Genomic DNA, 23,032 nt, shown 5'->3' on the forward strand with positions numbered 1-23,032 from the left:
TATTAAGGTAATGGTATCACTCAAGTTCAATGGACTACAAAACCGAAGTTGAGCACTTCAACATAAGCAGGGTAGAGAGATGGAATTAGAACCTTATTAGAGTTCTGCAAAAGCAGAAATGAGAAAGGGGGATTCTAGGCAGAGAGAACAGCATGAGTCAACGATCCAGAGGTGAATTTAAAAAATAGTTACATGGAATGCTTATGAAACTGCAGATTATTTGTGGTAGCCATAACAGCAAATTAGGGGCCTTCTGAACATCTTAAACCTTATTAAACTAGTAGTTAAGACCGCCAACTATGCTAGAGACCTAGAAGAAAAGAACTATAAAACTGCTTATAAGTTCTTATAAAACTTTTACAAGAAAAAAATCAAAACCCTACTCAAAGTGTGTTTCTCTTTAAATTATCTATAATGCCCTTTATCTATAATCAATGTGTCACACATACTTTACAGCAAACTCAGAGAACTTGCAAGAGCCAAACTGCTCACCTACTGAAAGTACTTAAACTTGACCATTGGAATGTCATATATACAATGAGACAGTGATTTTATAAAATGATTTCTTAATGTACTAAAATACTTGACCTTAAATCATTTATAGTTTGGACCCATTGATTAGCACAATTGTGTAATTATAAAGTGCTGTCTTTAAACAAAGCTCAAAAAATCAAACTCAGTACTTTCATTAAGGAAAAAGTCATATTTCAACCACTTTTACATTTATACAAAGCATACAAAAATAAAAATAAGGAGAGAATAACTGCTAACCTTAATAATCATTGGGAAATATTGCATATATTGCTGGAATGTACCATTTTAACTGACTTCATTCAATTGCTGTTTATATTGTCTACCTAAGTGAATATATAAATGTTTTTTATATATCCAGTATCTTTAAGATGGGGTTAATATATGTCAGCTGGTAGGAATCCTTGACCTACCATTTAGAATTGCTGATCTAAGATAAAAGCCAATGTTTTTATTCTTAATCATAGAAAAAACATAAGAGTTGTTTTAAGCCAAGAATAAAGAAAATTAGAGGCCAAAACACAATAAAACTTTAAGAAAATTTCCAGAATACAGCACATTGAATCTGACTACTTTGAGGCAAAGATATAGGCTAACAAAGTTCAGTTTCAGCAGCAACTACCCTGAAATCCACTTAAGAATTCAATTTCCACCAAGAGTTTCTTTAGGCCTATTTTAAATGCCATTTTTCCAAAACCTCAGAAGATAATTTGGCAGTAATCCCTCTTCTAAAAAAAACACATATTATATGAAAATTTTAAATGCTTTTTCATCAAAAAAATACTGTACCACAAAATAGTTATGTATAGTGGATTAAGACATGCCCCAAACAATATGTGGTATCTGAATTGAATACATAATTTTTAAAAAATGATGGACCCTCAACTTTTTATTTTAAATTCTATGCATTATTTTGGTGGAAAATTACATTAAAATGTAATAATTCTGAATAATCCTAGAATGTTTTTTGTTCAAATAAAGAATAAAAGGATCTAAGTTACATAACTTAATGCCAGATCTGATCCCAAGCAGCTCTTTCTCCAAAACTGTGAGAGAGAAACGGGGAGAAAAATGGAATTGTAAGCCAAGAAACCAGGAACATACTTCATGCAATTGTGATAATAAAATATTGAGTATTCATTCAATCTAGAAATATTTGATTACCTATTATATGCTGGACACTTATAAGCCTTAGGATGAAAAAGCAATATGTCTGGAAAAGGGGAGGTTAAAGAAGATTAATGCAGGAACTATTTCCAAAATATGGATAAGGATAGGGGAACCCAGCAAAGGGAAGTAAGCACCTTGGTGTTAACAGCAGTAAGGTTCTTTTACCACCTCAAGATCTGAAAGAGTAAGTGAAATAGTGCTACCTGAACTTCCAGAGATTCATAGCTATGGAACAGGACCACCCAAAGGGGCTGTGGCTCTCACTGAGTAGAGGTGCCCTAATCATTATCAAACTATAGCCCAGCAGGAAAAGTACAAAGGAAATGAAAACTCTGCTTGTCTCTCTCTTCTACCCTCTTATCTCTTGTTAGCCTCTCCCATTGGCTGAATCTAGACAGATGCCAAAGTGATGTGAACCTGGTTAAAACAACCCATCAAGTTCAGCCCTTTAGACCACAACAGAAGTTATAAGATGATGTCATTAGGAGAGGCAAACAGAAAGTGAAAGAAATCTCTGCCTTTATAGATTTTATGTTCCAAAATATATAATACATTTAATACTATACCTAGCATAAACAATGAGTTCAATTAACACTAGTAATTGGTGGCATAGTTTATGACAATGATATTATAGAGAGGTTTTTAAAGCTTTTCTAACAAATAAATATCTAATTTTACTTTGATTGTACTTTCAGTGGTGAGGTGGGGTATTTTTCTTTAATCAATCCCTAAGTTGTATGTATGTGAATGAGAGAGAGAGAGAGAGAGAGGGAGAAGGAGAGATTTGTGCATGTGTTAAAAACACATTACATTAAAAGTCCTGTTTAACCATTTTTAAGCATAGAGGATTTTCTTTTAGGGGAAATTTGAAGCATTCATTTTTCCAAATCTGACCTAAATCATAGCCTCAGACAAGTGATTTTCCTAAAGTCTGATCAAGTCTATCAGATGAATCATACAGAAATATGCTTTTCTTCATGCAGTGAGAAGTTAGCAGGGCAGGTCCTATCTCTTACACCAACCAAATGAGAACTCTTATTTTTAAATTTAAAAAATAATGTTTAATACAGATCATTACAAACACTGGGTCATTTTTAAATGATGTTATTAGTTTTGTCAGATGTTTAGTATTAATTAAGTGAACTAATATATTTTGGAAAGTTTTCTAGACCAATAATTAAAATGCTTTTCTGACTTGCCTTTATTTAGCCAGGAAGTTTAGATAATAAAGTACTGCATTTGTCAAACATGAAAAGTTTATGACATTACAAAGGTGCTAGGATTTCAGTATTGTTCATATCATATGGCCTACTTTTTTTTCTTACAGATTGTCAAATCATTTACATTAAGAAGGTTCACATTATTGAATGAGAAATAATAGTGGCAAATATGACAGTTCTTCAAGAGGAGAACAGGGTGCAAAGAAAGATATCTAATAGTTTTTACCTTAAAGTATCTATAAGTCAGCTTGGGTGTGAGCGTACCTATTTGTAGGTAAGATCTATTACATTTGCCCAAAATGAATAACACTATAAGACTTTTTTTCATAGTTTGTATCTGAAAATGTTACCTTCCCTGCATATTTTCCTTCGCAACAGCAAGATAATCAACAGTCTATTTCATATTTGTATTTCCAGCCAACTCAGACAGTAATGCCAGGACAAGTTATGAGAGTTACAACAGGTGCTCCAATCCCCTGCGGTGCTGATGCAGTAGTGCAAGTGGAAGATACTGAACTTATCAGGGAATCAGATGATGTACGTAACCACCAGGTCTTATCATGTTACTGTTTCTAAGGCAATATAAGAAGTCACACCCATTTTTTGCAATGTTGATGAGGTTAATCTAGTTTGAGGGGTTATGTAATGTTTGGGTCTCCAATAAATAGGAAATTGCTTTAACATTCAAAAATCAATCTTTTGTCATAGGAGGGTTCTTTTATGCTATTGTTATAGCTAAATTTGAAACATGAGTAACCGAAGAAGTTTCACGTGCAAACAAGGAAAAAAAGTAGTGATTTTAACAGTTGATGTGCCTTGCAGCTGAGAAGGGTGTCATTGAAACCAGCTTTTGTAAAATGTGAGTGATGGAGTTCATGAAATCAGAATTTAATAAGGAAGAATTCAACTAGGAACTCTTGGGCAAGTTCTTGAATATTACACTAAGCCAAACATTTCAACCAAATGACCCTTTCTCCTTTGATTTTCTTCAGTTCAGGAAAAAGTTATACTATCAAAAAGACAGCCTAGAAATATTGAATATATATTAGTTTCAAATCCCCCCCCCATTTTCTCAAATAAAGGATGCTTGGATGTTTTGTGTTCTAAGCAGGCCTTTTTCTCACTGAAATTAGTGGCAATTATTGAAGCCAAATTATCAGCCACTGATACAGGTAGGGAAGATTCATGTGAGGTTTTAATGACTGGCAATCTTACTTGTTTTGTGAAGAAGTTTAAGATATCTTATTTTTTAAGCAGAGGTTAAAAATAGATATATATTCTCCTAGATTGGTGAGATAGTAAAATTCAGTCTTGCAGAAAGCCACTTTTCTGGAGATTTTCTTTTTAATCACCTTCCCACATGCACAGCTTATAAAATTCAACTCCTGGCGTACACATCACAGTGCCTGCTGTTAAAGCTGTCCACACAGGGATTTATTTGCATCAGGGAAGCCAGCAGACCATTGAAACCCGGGACACATGCATTCTTAGACTGCCAGATGACAGGACATAGTTTCAATATCACGATATTATTCACAGCCAATAAATATAAAATCAACAATCACTATTAGTTTATAGAAATCTACTCTCAGGCAAACTTTAAGTCCTTCACTGAAATTTCTGCAGATGTTTGGGAACCTTAACATGGTTTGAATTGGCGATTCATGGGAACTGAAGAGGGAGAGATTTCCTTTATGCATCTTCATTTTACGTATTAGGGTAGGCATACATCATATACATACACATATATGTATATAAGTATATGCATATATATATATACACACACATATTTACATATTCACTCCTTGAAAATGCTACTCACAAGCAAGATTCAATATTTGAATTGATATATTTTTAGAAGCATGAAAATTATAGAGAATGTTTATTTATTTATTGACACCAAACTACTAAATTTTTAGGAATCTATATTAGAAATTCATAGTATTTTCAAAGTGTTAGCAGATTGTTTTGTGTTTCTCTGTAATTATACATATTCTGGGTCTATCTGATGACAAAAGTCAAAGAAACTTAATTCTACTGAAATTTTGTTAGATTGTTTTATTTGGAATTATAAGACCTGCTTTTATTATAGGGTACTGAAGAACTTGAAGTGCGAATTCTGGTGCAGGCTCGACCAGGCCAAGATATCAGGTAAATTCATTATATACAGAATATATAGCCAACTTTGATTTCTACACGATCATAAACTCAGGAGAGCATATAACTATTACATATTCATAGCTATAGCAATTAGCCATAATTGCTATAACTATGGATTTATAATAGTTTGCTTTCAAGCTTTAACAAGAAGCAAAATGAATTGTCTGAACTCTAAATCCAACATCTTCCCTGCCTACTTTTTAATGAAGATGATAAAGGTGAATGAAATAATCAAAACCAACATGAGAAGGTAAAGTCATCATAAGCATACATAATCCACATTTAATTCTACCCCTAGATAATCCATAAATACTCAACCCCACCCCTGGGTTATCTAGAAATTTGTAGTAACACAGATAATCCCAGACCTGGGTATTCACATAATTGTCTGATAGCACATCCTCCATTAACTACCCTTAAAAATGAAATAATCAAGGGCTGGGGTTGTGGCTCAGTGGTAGAGCGCTCACCTAGCATGTGTGAGGCCCTGGGTTAAATTCTCAGCACCACATAAAAATAAATAAATAAGTAAGTAATTGTATCCAACTACAACTAAAAAATAAAATATTTTAAAAAATGAAATAATCAAAACAGGCACAGTGGCAGATGTCTATAATTCCAGCAACTTGGGAGGTTGTGGCAGGAAGATCACAAGTTCAAGCCACCCTCAGCAACTTAGCAAGACCCTCGGCAACTTAGCAAGACCCTCGGCAACTTAACTGAGACCTCTGTCACCTCAGATCAAGACAACTTAAGTGATCCTAATGGAAGTTACTTCTATCACTATAACCTCTTTGTGTAGTCTCATCACAAAGTTAAACAGCTCTCTAGCTCTATTAATGCCATTAGATATTTTTATATAAATCTTTGCCTTATACCAGAGAAAGTTTGCAATTGACATTTTTAACAATAGTATATTACAAAGCAATCTATAAAATAATTTTCATAAATGAAGTAAAATTTCTGTTTAGTAAAAATAGATAAAAATCTTATTTCTGTCTTCTGTTGTGTCTAACTTTTAAAATTAAAAAAGCAATCAGTTTTTAGAATCTGTTCATTGTTTTTTTCCTGCCTCATTTCTGAATATTTTGTCCCCTAAGATTCTTTCTTCTTTGACACTAAAGTTTCCCTCTGAGCTGAGGAAATTTTATTCTTAGTCATTGTACTTATGGATCTGTTTTGATTTTTCAGACCCATCGGCCATGATATTAAAAGAGGGGAATGCGTTTTGGCCAAAGGAACCCACATGGGCCCTTCAGAGATTGGTCTTCTAGCAACTGTAGGTGTCACAGAAGTTGAAGTTAATAAATTTCCAGTGGTTGCAGTCATGTCAACAGGAAATGAGGTAAAAAAAATATATATGTGTGTGTGTGTGTGTGTGTGTGTGTGTGTGTGTGTGTGTGTGTGTGTATGAGTGTGTGTATTTTATATATATATATATTTATTGATTTATTTATTTTATTTATATAGATTTTTTTATATTATGGGAGGGTTTTCAAAGCCATTTCTGACACCTGTTCTGTGTTATAAATAGAACACTGTAGATCATGTATCTTACCAGTGACATCACATTCTGGTAAGAGGGAAATAATAAGTTGGCCTTAGGATAATTTGGGTAAAGATAAGAAGAAAGCACTAGTAATTACAGGTTAAGAAATATTTCCTTCCATTTATTAGAATGAAATATTGCAACCAATGGCATTTCCACATACTCAGTACACATAAACAAAGAATGTTAGCTGCAAGCTACAGATACCAAACTGTGCATACTCAGTTCTTAGTCTATTAAGACAATGACTTGTGTCTATCCTTTTACTGAAATGATAGGCCACCTCTGTGTGGAAAATAAATCAATGAATTAGAATACGGTGGCTAACCGGTTTTCTTGTTAAAGTTCCATGTAATCTTTGATCACCAATAGGAGTTTGATTATACTGTTTGTTTTTCTCTATCGATAGCATCTCTAGTGGCATGCTCCTCTTAATGAACCAAAATTTTAAAATCGCTAACTTTATTCTGAAAGTAGTAGCCCTTTATTAGAATTATTTTTAAATTCTTGAAGTCATGGAAATGAAAATTTTTAAGGTCTCTCTATGACCCTTATAGTTCTTTTGGTTAGGGCAAAAGAAAGAATACAATCTTTGGTTTTACTAATGGAGACCTAAATCAACATTCCAAATTTGATTATTCCCCAAATAGTTGCACTAGTTATTCCCTAAAACTATTGATTGATCCAAAATAAACATTGTTTTCATTTTAATCTGTATAGTTTTGATTTTGATCTCTAAAACCAACTAGCACTATGTTTATCATAACATATATTTAACAGAAAGAATTTTGCTTCTAAATTCTGCAATCTCTGGTTCCATATTGCTCAACATTTCTCCCCAAGTCTTATTCAAAATTAGCTATTGTTATGACTCTCCATGACCACGTAGTTTATTTCAATAAATGTTTACAGGGTACTTTTATATCAGGCACTACACTGAAAATTGGTGATTAAAGAGATAAATAAAGCATAGTGTAGTCTCTTCTGAATGCTTGAGATCATCAGATACCCAGAAAACAATAACAGGAAAAAAAATTATTTATTTTGGGGGAGACCAAAAAAGTTTTGCATTTATCTATTAATGTGATAAGACTACATAATTTTGCTAGTAACAGTGCAAGCTCCCCTTAAGTATTGGTCCTGATTTCCCTTGATATGTGTGATCTACTTCTCAAATCCAATGTGATATATTGGTGAGCAGGACAATTGCTTAAGGCAACATAAGAACATTGTACAAGTTGTCTAAGTAACCAGGTTCATGGCACAACATCTGTAATTTCAGCTATTCAGGAGTTTGAGGCAGGAGGATCACAAGTTCAAGGCCAGCCTCTACAACTTAGTGAGATGTTGGCTCAAGATTTAAAAAAAAAAAAAAAAAAAAAAAACATTAGGAATGTACCTCAGAGGTGTAATCCTCTTTGTTTCAAAAGCTAAGGGAAAAAAAGCTGTGCATTTTTGGAACCTGCCCAATATACTGTAAATGTATAACCTTGTTAAGAATGAAGGAGTTATTTCAAAATTAGGGAAATAAACTTATCAATTCTAATACAGTGTGTCCTATTTAGATATTTATTGATTTCAACAAACTATACATATTAAAAGAGCAATTGTAACAAAAACAGCATGGTATTGACACCAAAATAGACCTGTAGACCAATGGTACAGAATAGAGAACACAGAGACTAACCCACATAACTTCAGATATCTTATATTAGACAAAGGTACCAAAAACATACATTGGAGAAAAGATAGCCTCTTCAACAAATGGTGCAGGGAAAACTGGAAATCAACATGTAATAAAATGAAATTGAACCTCTGTCTTTCACCATGCACAAAACACAACTCAAAGTGGATCAAGGATCTAGGAATTAAACCAGAGACCTTGTGATGTGGACATGTATTCTCAATCTCACACATTTGTTCAATGAATATATATCAAGAATCTATTACATGCCGAACGTCCACAAAGGAATTCTCTAATTGAACATTCAGCTGGAGGACTAGGGAGTTAGCATCAAGACCTCAATGGTAGACCCCATGCCCAGGATTTGTGAGGCCTTGGGTTTGATCCCCAGCACTGAAAAAAATCAATCTGACTGACAAGATGTAAATAAATTATATATATTTTTTAATTTTTTTATTCTAATTTGTTATATATGACAGAGAATGCATTACAATTCATATTACACATATAGAGCACAATTTTTTATATCTCTGGTTGTGTACAAAGTATATTTACACCATTACTGTCTTCAAACATGTACTTTGGTAATGATGTCCATCTTATTCCACCATCATTTCTAACCCCATGCCCCCTCCCATCCCCTCCCACCCCTTTGCCCTATCTAGAGTTCATCTATTCCTCCCATGCTTCACCTCCCTACCCCACTATGAATCAGCCTCCTTATATCAGAGAAAACATTTGGCATTTGGTTTTTTGAGATTGGCTAACTTCACTTAGCATTATCTTCTCCAACTCCATCCATTTACCTACAAATGCCATAATTTTATTCTCTTTTATTGCTTAGTAATATTCCATTGTGTACATGTACCACATTTTTTAATCCATTCATCTACTGAAGGGCATCTGGTTGGTTCCACAATTTAGCTATTGTGAATTGTGCTGCTATAAACATAGATGTGGCTGTGCTCCTGTAGAAAGCTGTTTTTAAGTCCTTTGGTTATTGACCGAGGAATGGTATAGTTGGGCCGAATGGTGGTTCCATTCCCAGTTTTCCAAGGAATCTTCATACTGCTTTCCATATTGGTTGCATCAATTTGCAGTCCTAAGAGCAACCTATGAGTATGTCTTTTTCCCTACATCCTTGCCAACACTTACTGTTCTTTGTATTCTTTGATATTTATTTTTTAGAAGTAGTTGGCACAATACCTTTATTTATTTATTTTTATGTGGCACTGAGGAGCGAACCCAGGGCCTCCCACATGCTAGACGAGCACTGTACCACTGAACCACAATCCCAACCCTCTTTGTATTCTTAATAGCTGCCATTCTGACTGTAGTGAGATGATATCTTAGAGTAGTTTTGATATGCATTTCTCTGATTGCTAGCGATAATGAACATTTTTTCATATGTTTGTTAATTGATTGTATATCCTCTTCTGAGAAGTGTCTGTTCAGTTGCTTGGCTCATTTATTGATTGGGTTATTTGTTTGGGGGAGTTCTTTATATACCCTAGAGATTAGGGTGTATAAAGGCTTTTTGAATTCTTTATATACCCTAGAGATTAGTGCTCTATCTGATGTGTGAGGGGTAAAAATTTGCTCCCAAGATGTAGGCTCTCTATTCACCTCACTGATTATTTATTTTGCTGAGAAGAAACTTTTTAGTTTGAGTCCATCTCATTTATTAATTCTTGATTTTAATTCTTGTGTTATAGGACTCTTATTAAGGAATTTGGGGCCTAATCTGACATGATAGAGATTTGGGCCTACTTTTTCTTCTATTAGGCACAAAGTTTCTGGTTTAATTCCTAGGTCCTTGATCCACTTTGAGTTGAATTTTGGGCATGGTGAGAGATAGGAGTTTAATTTCATTTTGTTGCATATGGATTTCCAGGTTTCACAACACCATTTATTGAAGAGGCTATCTTTTCTCCAATATAAGTTTTTGGCACCTTTGTCTAATATAACACAATTGTAATTTTGTGGGTTAGTCTCTGTGTCCCCTATTCTGTACCACTGGTCTACAGGTCTATTTTGGTGCCAATACCATGCTGTTTTTGTTACTATTGCTCTGCACTATAGTTTAAGGTCTGGTATAGTGGTGCCACCTGCTTTACTCTTCTTGCTAAGGATTGCTTTAGCTATTCTGGGTCTCTTATTTTTCCAAATGAATTGCATGATTGCTTTTTCTATTTCTGTGAGGAATGCCATTGGGATTTTGATTGGAATTGCATTAAATCTGTATAGTGCTTTTGGTAGTATGGTTATTTTGATAATATTAATTCCGCCTATCCAAGAGCAAGGTAGATCTTTCCATCTTCTAAGGTTTTCTTTGATTTCTTTCATTAGGGTTCTGTAGTTTTCATTGTATAGGTCTTTCACCTTTTTCATTAAGTTGATTCCCAAGGTGTTTTTTGGTTTTGTTTTGTTTTTTGTTTTGTTGTTTTGTTTTGTTTTTTTAGGCTCTTGTAAATGGCGTAGTTTTCCTCATTTCTCTGTCAGAGGATTTGTCACTGATTAGAAATGCCTTTGATTTATGGGTGTTGATTTTATAAATCCTGCTACTTTGCCTAATTCATTTACTAGTTCTAGAAGTTTTTTGGTAGAATTTTTTGGGTCTTCTAGGTATAGAATCATATCATCAAATGGTGTTAATTGGAGTTCTTTTCCTATCTGTATCTCTTTAATTTCTTTTGTCTGTCTAATTGCTCTGGCCAGTGTTTCAAGAACTATGTTAAATGGAAGTGGTGAAAGAGGGTATCCCTGACAGTTTTTAGAGGGAATGCCTTCAATTTTTCTTCATTTAGAATGATGTTGGCCTGAGGTTTAACATAGATAGCCTTTACGATGCCTAGATATGTTCCTGTTATCCTTAGATTTTCTAGTGTTTTGAACATGACAGGGTGCTGTATTTTGTCAAACGCTTTTTCTGCGTCTATTGAGATGATCATATGATTCTTATCTTTAAGTCTGTTGATGTGATGAATTACATTTATTGGTTTCCATATGTTGGACCAATCTTGCATCTCTGGGATGAACCCATTTGATCATGTTGCACTCTCTTTTTGATATGTTTTTATATTTGATTTGCCAGAATTTTATTGAGAATTTTTACATCTATGTTCATTAGAGATATTGGTCTGATGTTTTCTTTCTTTCTTGTGTCTTTACCTGGTTTTGGAATCAGGGTGATATTGGCCTCATAAAATGAGTTTGGAAATGCTCCCTCTTTTTCTATTTCACGAAATAATTTCACAAAATAATTTATAGAGTATTGGTATAAGTTCTTCTTTGTTGGTCTTGTAGAACTCAGCTGTGTATCCATCTGGTCCTGGGCTTTTCTTGGTTGCTAGGCTTCTGTTGGCATCTTCTATTTCCTTACTTGAAATTGATCTGTTTAAATTGTATATATCATCCTGATTCAATTTGGGCAACTCATATGCCTCTAGAAATTTGTCAATCTCTTCAATATTCTCTATTTTATTGGAGTACAAGTTTTCAAATTAATTTTTAATTATCTTCTGCATTTCTGTTGTGATATTACCTTTTTCATCATATATGTTAGTAATTTGAGTTTTCTCTATCCTCTCTTCATAATTGTAGCTAAGGGTCTGTCAATTTCATTTATTTCTTCAAAGAACCAGCTTTTTGTTTTGTCAATTTTTCAATTGTTAATTTTGTTTCGATTTCATTGATTTCTGCTCTGAGTTTAATTATTTCCTGTTTTCTACTGCTTTAGGTATTGATTTGTTCTTCTTTTTCTAGGGCTTTGAGATGTAATGTTAAGTCATTCCTTTGTTGATTTTTTTGTCTTTTAAGGAATGAACTCCATGCAATGAACTTTCCTCTTTGTACTGCCTTCATAGTGTCCCAAAGATTTCAATATGTTGTGTCAGTGTTCTCATTTGCCCCTAAGGATTTTTTAATCTCCTTGATGTCTTTTGCAACCCATTGTTCATTCAGTAGCAAATTATTTAGTCTCCAGGTATTGGAGTAATTTTTATTTTTTATTTTGCCATTGACTTTTAATTTCATTCCATTATGATCTAATAAAATGCAATGTAGTATCTCTACTTTTTTGTATTTTCTAAGAGTTGTTTCATGGCATATTATATGGTCTATTTTAGAGAAGGGTCCATGTGCTGCTGAAAAAAAGTTTATTCACTTGTTGAAGGATGAAATATTCTTTATCTACCAGTTAAGTCTAAGTTATTGATTATATTATTGAGTTCTATAGTCTGTTCAGCTTTTGTTTGGAAGATCTATCCATTGGTGATATAAGTGTGTTGAAGTTACCCAAGATTATTGTGTTGTGGTCAATTTGACTCTTGAACTTGAGAAGAATTTGTTTGATGAACATAGATGCTCCATTGTTTTGGACATATATATTTATAATTGTTATGTCTTATTGGTGTATGGTTGAGCAGTATGAAATGTTCTTCTTTAACCTTTTGATTAACTTTAGCTTGAAATCTACTTTATTTGATACAAGGATGGAAACCCCTGCTTGCTTCTACAGTCCAGTCCATATGAGTGGTATGATTTTTTCCCAACCTTTTACATTCAGTCTGTGTGTGTGTTTTCCTATCAGATGAGTCTCCTGGAGGAAGCATATTGTTGGTACTTTTTTTTTTTTTAGTCCAGTCACTTAACTTATATCTTTTGATGGGTGAGTTTAGGCCATTAACATTCAGGGTTATGATTGAGACATGATTTGTATTCCTAGCCATTTTTATTTATTTTTGATATTTAACTTGACTTGGTTTCTCCTTTGTTTAGTTTTTCCTTTAGTGTAATACCTCCCTCTTATGATTTTCATTCTTGTTTTTCATTTCCTATTTATGGAATATTTTGCCAAGTATGTTTTATAGTACCGATTTTCTAGCTATAAATTCTTTTAACCTTTGTTTATCATGGAAGATTTTTATTTCATCATCAAATGTAAAGCTTAATTTTGCTAGATACAAGATTCTTGCTTGGCATCCATTTTCTTTCAGAGCTTGATATATGTTGTTCTAGGATCTGTTGTGATTTTGTTTATTTGAAGCTTCTTGAATTTGGTTTTCAATTCATTCTTCATATTTGGAAAGTTTTCTGATATTATTTCATTGAATAGATTGTTCATTCCTTTGGTTTGGAACTCTATGCCTTCCTCTATCCCAATAACTTAAATTTCTCTTTTTATGCTCTCCCATATTTATTGAATATTCTGATAATGGTTTCTTACCATTTTCACTGAGTGGTCTACATTCTTTTCAAGATTATATATTTTGTCTTCATTGTCTGAGGTCCTATCTTCCATGTGATCTACTGTGTTGGTGATGCTTTCAATTGAGCTTTTAGTTTGGTTTATCATTTCTTTCATTTCAAGGATTTATGTTTGGTTTTGTTTTTAGAACCTCTATCTCCCTATTGAAGTAATCTTTTGCTTCCTGTAAATATTTACGTAGCTCTTTATCAAAATGATCTTTTGCTGCCTGTATTTGCTCTCTTATATCATCCTTTAATTCACAGAGCATTGTAATCGTATACATTCTGAACTCCTTCTCTGTCATTTCTTCCACTGTGCTAGCCATGGATTCTAATAATGTGGTATTTTGATTTGTTTGGGGCACTTTCTTCCCTTGTCTTTTCCTGTTGCTCATGTGTCTTCCCTTCTAGTACTGTGGGTCCATGGCATTATTGTTTTTAACCTATAGGCTTGTAGTGCTCCTATAGGGTTCCAATACCTCTCCGATTCCAATATAAATAATATACCACCTATAAACAATTCATTGCAATTAAGACATTTACAGTTTGGTAACAATGTACAGAAATGTTAAATTCAATTATTATATATAATATAATCAGGTTTGTAAAAGGGTTTATAGTTTCTGATGGTGGACAATGAACTGGGAGTTAGGCACAGGATGATATACTGAGGAGGCAGGATGTGAGGATATAGAGTCAGTACATCTTAGAAAGTGTGAAAGAGAAACCTATTGAAGAAGGTTAGTAGCAAGAGAATAGACAGGAAGTAATTTGGGGTAGACAAGTATGTGAGAAGATAGTAGAGTACATTAAAAAAACCATATGTTTTAAGAAAAATAAAGGATGTTAAAATAGTAAAATTTGAAGGAAAAAAAAGTCATATACAACACAACTATAATAGACTATTCAGATGTCCCAGTCCGGAAAATTATAATTCATGCAAAGTTATTGGTTCCACATATGTTGGGGATGTGAGGGCAAGAGAATAGAGGGGGAGAAGAAACAGATAAAAAAAAAATCTCAAAGGAAGAAACCAAGATTGATAATTGTTTTGGTTGGAGATCAGTATCTTTCCTGCCTCTCTTTTCATCCAATACGTGGGCTTTTCTGTTGTTAGCTGATATCTCTGCCCTCAATATGGTGAAGGTAACCAGAGTGGGAAGGCTGGTCCTGGTGCAGGGCATTGGAAGTGAGATATGGCACCCGCCAGTCCCTGAAGTAAGACTGCACCTCAAGGGTCTCTTTTGGGGTTGGGTTGCATGACTTGAGCGCCCGTTCTGTCTCCCTAACTTGCCTGAAGATTTCCCAGTTCCTGGTCTCTCTGTTAGTCTCCAAACTGTTACACCCTCCCCTTCTAGAGATCTCTCTCACCAGGGCTCCCATAGGCAGCACCCTGGTCACACTGCGCACCTATCCCACTGAAAGCTGTTTTGTGTTGGGCAGTTACTGTGCTGGGCTACCGGCCACTGGGGAGAGTGGGTAGTTGGAAACCCGGTATCTGGCCAGCTGGAGTTCCAATCTGGGATCTGCCCACACCGAAGATGGTGAGGAGGGTGACCCAAGATGGAGGCGGGCCACTTCCAGCACCAGGGTGTCAGGTCATGTGAGGAAGCCGGGCAATGGCATTGTGCAATGTGTTCAGAGGTGAATTCTGTGGCATTCAGTGTTGTGGCTTTTGGTTGTCTTCAGAGCTTGTGCGATATCCCCAAGTGCAGGCAGACTACTGCATGGCAGTAGCTGCCGAGTCTCAAGATGGTGGCGACTGGGGAAGCCCCACAATGGTAGATGGGGGTCCACAGGGGAATGGTGGCTGGAGTTCCTATGGGTGGGTAACTGCTGATTATCCTGAATGGGAGCAGAGCAGCATATGGGAGTTCTGCCCCAGTGCTGATACAGTGGTCCTGCTAATGCACTCACAAACCCTGAATGGGCTAGTAGCTGGGAATTGGGTGTCACGGAAGTACTGCTCTAACTCTGAGGCCCAGAGCTCTATTCGGGGGCACAACGCTGGTGATTTCTGTGCAAGAGCAGTTGTGTAGGGGTCCTCTATCACTCTCAGAGAAGCAGTATTCCCGCTAGTTGAGACCTAGGTCACAGAGCAACACAGAATGCTGCCTGCCATCTTAGATCTCTGTAAATTATATTTGAACCACTTACTCAGAAGGTATTGAAAAGGAAACTCAGCATTGAGTAGCACAACAGATCTTTCTTCTTCAATGCTACTAGTGCTTGTAGCAGTCCACATAACCATCTGAGGTTATTCTGTTTATTCTTCAAGTGATAGCTCAGAAGCAAGGAGCAAAGGCCCATACTAGGATGGTGTGGTAACCACCTTAACTTAGAAGCCTCCTGTCCTACATGAGAATCAAAACTTATTATAACAATCTTAGGCAGCTCCAGTCTTCACACGAGTAAATGCCCATTTACAAGTGGGAACACACTCATAGAACCCCAAAACTCTGACTTCTTATCAGATATTTGTAGTTTATACTACATTCTACTCCATGTGCCAAATTACCAGAGATTGTTTCTATCATAAGAAACATTGCCAATTAGCCAGGCACAGGTGGTGCATACCTGTAATGCCAGGAGGCTAAGGCAGGAAGATCATGAGTTCAAGGCCAGTCTGGGCAATTTAGATACAGTCTGTCTAAAAATAAAATTTTAAAAAGGTCTAGGGATATAGTTCAGTGGTAGATCCCTTGCCTAGCATGTGCAAGACCTTGTATTTGATTTTCAGAACTACAACGGAAAAATTAAGTAATTTTTATTTTTTACAATGTTGCCTTGTAACAAGATGACATTTCATCTTTATCAAATTTCCTGGAGAACAGAGCTAGAAACAACTAGAGAATATACTGTTTGTAGAAAATTAGAAAACAATAAAACTGACTAAAGCAGTCTACTTTTTACTATCACAACACACTAGAAACTCTACATAGTGTTAGTGATAAAATATTCCTCTCCACTGGGATGAACCCCTTTCCATCTCCCCTCCCCACTTACTATGCTACTGATGCTGGGCAGTGTTCTGATACTGTACAAGCAGAACAGACAGATTTCCTGCTCATATTCTAATTGAAAGCTACAAGATTCTAACTTTATATTCTAATTGGAAGATAATTAATTAACAAGCAAATAGTAATAAATGGTATGAAGGAAAATAAAGGTAAAATAATAAAGAGTGGCAGTAGAGAAGGTATATTCCAAATATTATCTGTTGAAACTTACCCTACATCAGCCCTTCTGTACTCCTCTATAACAATAAGGCTAGAAGCCTAAAACTGATGTCATAGGCTTTCTTGCAAACTGTGGTCTAGTTAGGTTTTGCCCTTAGAATGTATTAGCAGAAGTACGAGACCCTCAAACTCTCATTACTTGCTTTCCCCAGACTGTTTTTGAGATTTCCTGTAGTCACTGATCTTTAGTTATACAATGCTCTCCTTTTGCACCTCCAACTTTTGCAACATATTTATAACCAATTCCCAATATTAAAAACTCCTTTTTCCTACCTCCCTCCATTTGAAATACCTAAAAGAGTTTTGATTTTTTGTTCAGACCTGATGGGTAAAATCTTCTATTATAGATGGATAATCAGGCCTTTTTGACTAGGTGAAACTTGAGTGGAAATCTGAGGTTATACCATATGGAGGAAGTATGTTCTAGACAGAGGAAGCAACAAAACAAAAATCCCTGAGGCAGATGCATGCTTATCATGTTTGAAAAACAAGAAGGAGGTCAATGTGTCAAGAAACAAAATAAAAAGTGATAAGGTAGGAGTGGTAACAGAAGCTAGATCATTTTACTTTAAGAGACCAGTTTCACGAAGGGAAGCACAACATGGAACATAAGAGAATATAACAGGTCTTAAATTTTTAAATAAACTCTGGATTTTATATGGCATGACATATAGGAAGAATAAGAAAAGCAGGGAGACTATTAAAAAATCTATACAATACTATAGTGAAAGATTTAGATGAGAGTGGTAATAATGGATATGGTAAGAAGTGATTTGATCCAGGATATATTTTGAAGGTAAAGCTAACAGGACTTGTTAGGGAATTAAAAGTAGAACATAAGAGAAAGCAGGAAGTTGATACCAATTCTAAGATTTTGGCCTGAGCAACTCTAGGAAGAGTCATTCACTGAAGTAGAAACATTATGCAGTAGAAATCGGGGTTTCTATTTCAAACAGGGTGAATTTGAGGCACCTAATAGAAATCCCACTAGAAATATTAGGGAAGCAAGTGAACATATTAATCTAAAGTTTAGGAGAAAGATTTGAACTAAAGATCTACATTTAAAAGTTATCAGCATATTCATAGTATTTAAAATGGAACTAGATAAAGTCACCTAGAAAATGAGAATAGAAGATTTACAATTGGAGAACAACTATATATTCATCCTCTTTCCCCAGCATTTACATTTCCCAGTTTTATTTTGTAATTTTGACCCTTGATTATATCACCTCTTTATTCATAGCAGACATGCTGATCCTCTTGAAAATTTAGATGGTGACCTTCAGATCTTTAAATTGTACATCAGTCAGCCAGCTACCATTATCTTCAAGAAGTCAGATTTGTTTGCTTATTATCTAGATCCCCAAACTACTAGCAATGATTATTCCTTCACTAGACTCTTGGTCTTCTGCTAGTTGTGAAAATACTATTTCAGTCACCCTTAGCCATATTCTGAAATCATATTTATATGTTGAATATGAATATATATCTGGGGAGAGAAAGAGATGTATTATCTCTACTATATCTTTCGCTTATTCTAATTAATATTTTATCATTTTCTTGGTCAATGTCCATAACAGAGGCCTGTATAAACAAGTTTGTTTTGTTTGGGTTTTACATTACTGAGGATAAAATACCCATGCAAAGCAAGTGCTCTACCAGTGAACTACATCACCATTTTGAACTTTTGATAAAGTATAAGATCTCTATGTGATCTTCTTTGCGGTTTCCCAAAAGCAACTTCTGTTTTTTATTTTTTGTTTTGTTGGTGTTGTTTTTAAACTGTAATCTTTAAAACTGCCTCCACAAAAGGAAAAAAGGAATAGAAATGCCTACTGCGATCAGTACTGCTATGTACTTTATGATTCAAGCAACTTGAGGAGATTAACAAGTTATTCCTCATTTTATGTAAGAGGAAGTTGATCATCAGGAACAAAGCAACTTGCCCAACATCATTTATCTTGTGTGATAGAGACAAGTTTCCTCCCTAAGTCTTAAAGCTATAAATGACTTTTTTCCAGTATACTACAATGCTTCCCACCACAGCTGCCTTAATTTGTTTTCTCCAACTTTTCAATGTCAGTCTCTAAAGCTTATCAAATTGGGTAATCTATTACTTTCTTCTAGCTATACTTCACCACTCTAAAGTTGCTCTCACTAATACTTCAGATAGTTTAACTCCTTTAATCTATTCCTTTGCATAGTGCCCAGACTAAATTACTCCATTCCCCACTTACTTCATATTTGCTCCCAAGCAGAAAACCATTACTAAAGAAATTCACAGAACTGAGATTACCTGTCCCACTGCCAATTTCTGCCATTTAATTACAACCTGGCACTTAAAGTTGTACAATAATTCTCTTGTAATTAACTATACTGTTGATTTCCTAAAACATTCTTCCAATTCATCCATACATTCCATACCCTATTTAAACCTCAGCAGTTCTGTATTTTCCTATTCTGGGCAGATGACCTTGCCAACTTTATGAAAGAAAATTATAAAGCTAAAAAAAAAACTTGATTAAACTAATCGTTTTTTATTTCAGTAATCTTTATGACACCCATCTGCAGTATGTAGGTAGCAAGTGTTATTATAAAGATGAAAAGCATGTTAGTGGTTCCTACAGGTTAAAGAAGGGGAAGGAGAGCATTACCATAAGAGATTGGCATAAATACTATCTTGGTGGGGCTGGGGATGTGGCTCAAGTGGTAGCTCACTCGCCTGGCATGCGTGCGGCCCAGGTTCGATCCTCAGCACCACATACAAACAAAGATGTTGTGTCTGCCGAAAAACTAAAAAGTAAATATTAAAATTCTTGATCTCTCCCCGCCCTCTCTCTTTAAAAAAAAAAAAAAGAATATCTTGATGGTAAAATGGCTAAGAATTATATATATGCATTACACAAATGTCAGTTTCCTGGGTTTTTTATTTTGTTTTCTTGTTTGTTTGTTTGTTTTGGTGCTGGGGATTGAACTCAAGGGTACTGAACCACTGACCCACATCTCCAGCCCTATTTTGTATTTTATTTAGAGACAGGGTTTTACTGAGTTGCTTAGTGCCTTGCCATTGCTGAGGCTGGCTTTGAACTTGCAATCCTCCTGTCTCAGCCTAGCCATTGGGATTACAGGAAATTGACAGCCAGCACGTCTGGCTGTAGTTTCCTGGTTTTAACACTATTCTAAAAATGTTACCACTGGGCGATAATGGGTGAAGGGTATAGAGGACCTCTCTGTATTTTTTTTAACTTCCTGTGTATCTATAACTATTTTAAAGTAAAAAAAAACTTTTAAAAGAAATATATAAAGATATATAATATGTATATGAAACAAAAAATATCTAATGATAGTTTATTAGTATTAGTATACACAAAGTTCTAGAAAAATATAACTATATGAGATAAAATTTTTAATACTGGTTTTCATAAAAGAGGTGACTCTTGAACCTTTGGGATAGTATTTAAATAGTATAAAATATTGCCATGGAATGGCTGACTGGCAGATAGCAGTGAGTAAAGTTAAAGAGGAAAAAAATAATGAAATTAGTGTTTGAGAAAAATAACCTCAGTAACTCTGCATCACTGAGGTATTGTACAGTCATGTCAAAACTTCATACAAAGACTCCCTGCAGAACGTATTAATTAGTTTTTTTTAAGCATCTATTAAATTTTCAGAAAGTAAGGGCAGAACTTTGAGTCAATCTCAGTAGTATCTCTAAAAGGAAAATTACAACAGGTATGTATACCATTTAGGTTATGATAGTTAGTCATAAGGAAATTAAGGCTCAGGAAGATCTGGATGAGGCTTGGTCAGAATTTATAATCTGGAAAAGTTACTAGAACAGTCAGTTTTATCTGTATAACATATTGATCTATGTGAAGTTACTATTAAATCAAATTGTTCATGCTTTTCCTTCTAGAACATATGGTCTGATGGAGCTAGTATTAAAACAATTAAAGCTAAGATGGTTTGCATTCCATGTCATGATATGGTGCAATTTGTCTATTTTGAAAGTTAAGTATAGTTTTGCAAGTTGTTAATTTCTGTTTCATTTTCAGTTCCCCCACTTCTGGTCACTTTTCATGCCAAATTATACTGTTATCTTTTGGAGATTCGAGTCAATCAAGATTGACTTGTATTACTTTTTATAAACTGTGATTGTGTTTTAGGTGTTCTGTAGTTACTTTTATCTCTACAAGCACCATGCCTTCATATTCTCTTTACTGCATGATAATTTATTGTACCTATATGGCTCAACAACAGATAAGGCTCTATAGACTACACATTTGACCATTGCCATATGAACACAAAGTAAAACAAGATTATCACTAAAGTTTGCAAATATCTTAGTATCCCTCCTTTTATAAGGAGAAAGGAGCTAATTTTTGTATTATTTACTAGCCACCCAAGAAACTCAAATACAGATGGAGCTTAAAAGACATCTTAACAGTTTTATTATTCTTCATTTGGGAAAAGTAAAATCCAGAAGAGTTGTCAGAGGCAAGATAGTAACATGTCATAAATAAAGACAAAAAACACTTACAGAGGTTGGGGATATAACTTGGTGGTCAGGAGCTTACCTAGCATGCACAAGTCCCTGGGTTTGGCCCTCAGTACTATTTTTTAAAAAAGAACAATATTTTTTAAAACCAGCAAAAAGTAACTGTATTAGAAATTTATATTTAAAATAGTTCAAGAGCATCTCAAAAACTAAGAGAATTAACAGACTGTGTTTGGCTATAAAAAGGGACCTTGTTATTTGGGCACAAAATACCTTGACCATTTTTAACAAAACAAATCAAATTTCAGTAACAATTTGCAGAATAGGTCTTTTTTTCTTATGAATAAATACATCATGTAACTGTTTTGTTAATGATTTTAACACATTGTCTTAGTTCATTTATGCTATTTTAATAAAATATAAATTAAGTAGTTTATAAACAACAGAAATTTGTTTCTCACAGTTCTTGATGCTAAAAATTACAAGATCATAGCACTTTCTCACTGCATCTTCACATGGTAGAGGGGCAAGCAAGCTTTCATGGGCCTATTTTAAAGGAACTCTGACAGAATTCAGTCACCTTCTCAAAAACGCTTGCCCTCTATTACCATCACCCCAAGGTTAGGATTTCAACATTTGCATTTGCGGGGACACAAATATCAGATCATGACACATATATTGTTCTTAATGTAAATTTATTTTACATAATTGTGTTAGTCTGCTTTGCAATACTGTTACCAAAATACCCAACAAAAACAACAGAAAGGAGAGCAAGGTTTATTTTGGCTCATGGTTTCATAGGTTTAGTCCATTGTCCACTAAGTCCATTGCTGTAGGCCCAAGGTGGGAAGAACATCATGGCAGAAGGGCATGGAATAATTCTGTTCACTTCATAGCATTCAGGAAGCAGAAGGGTAAAGGAGGGGTCACAGGGAAGATGAACAGTTCCAGGGCATATCCCCAGTGACCCACCTCCTATACCCTTGCCCTGCCTGTTTATATTTACTATCCAGTTAGTCCATTCAATTAGGATGGAATGATTAGGTTACAGTTCTCATAATCCAATCATTTCACCTGAATATTCATACATTAGCACAGGAACTTTAGGGGGATACCTCATATCCAAACTATAACAGTGGTTATTATTCCCCAGAAAATAAATGTCATCTCCCTTCAGAACTTTTTATGTTTGTTGTATAATGCCCCCGCAGATTTATTCTTAATTATTTTTCTTCATATTCTGGCACAATCACATAATTTTTACTTTAAAAACTTATTCTTTTTTATAAGTAAACGTAAAACCTATTAGTTATCTCACATAAGCATTCTTCTACCTTCATATATCCTTTTAAACCTGTTAGTGATGATTACTTTATAATATATTAAGAAGAGCTCTGGAACATTAAACATTATATTGTCCACATATCCAAGAGTATTATCATTTTCTCTCATCAATGTTAATTTAAGGTCTTAGAGTTAACTAAGGATCTGACTAAAATTTAAATTCATAAAAAAAATCTTATTATTTTAGAAGCATTATAAGAATTCATCTTAGGCTAGATATGTAACTCTGTGTAACTCATGGTAGAGCACTCATCTAGCATTCATAAGGCCCTAGATTCACTGCAAAAAAAAAATTCTTTTCAGAGTCATTCCATATCATTATTCAATTTAGACATAAATTTTGCTATTTTCTAGCAAAACTACTAAAGGAATTTAAATTATTCAAAT

The 23,032-nt window shown here is 34.6% G+C and overlaps 1 protein-coding gene across 28 annotated transcripts in view; it reads left to right on the top strand.

Moving 5' to 3' along the window:
• Gphn (gephyrin) overlaps positions 1-23,032 on the top strand; it is a 595,586-nt gene that overhangs the window by 512,897 nt on the left and 59,657 nt on the right. For all 28 annotated transcript variants that reach the window (XM_040276071.2, XM_078050082.1, XM_040276074.2 and 25 more), the window contains 3 exons: positions 3,339-3,458; positions 5,014-5,072; positions 6,273-6,426. In XM_040276071.2, coding sequence (XP_040132005.1) covers positions 3,339-3,458; positions 5,014-5,072; positions 6,273-6,426 — 333 coding nt within the window. The remainder of the gene's footprint in view (positions 1-3,338; positions 3,459-5,013; positions 5,073-6,272; positions 6,427-23,032) is intronic.

Source organism: Ictidomys tridecemlineatus, chromosome 5, assembly GCF_052094955.1.
Source record: "Ictidomys tridecemlineatus isolate mIctTri1 chromosome 5, mIctTri1.hap1, whole genome shotgun sequence".
NCBI classification, from domain to species: domain Eukaryota; kingdom Metazoa; phylum Chordata; class Mammalia; order Rodentia; family Sciuridae; genus Ictidomys; species Ictidomys tridecemlineatus.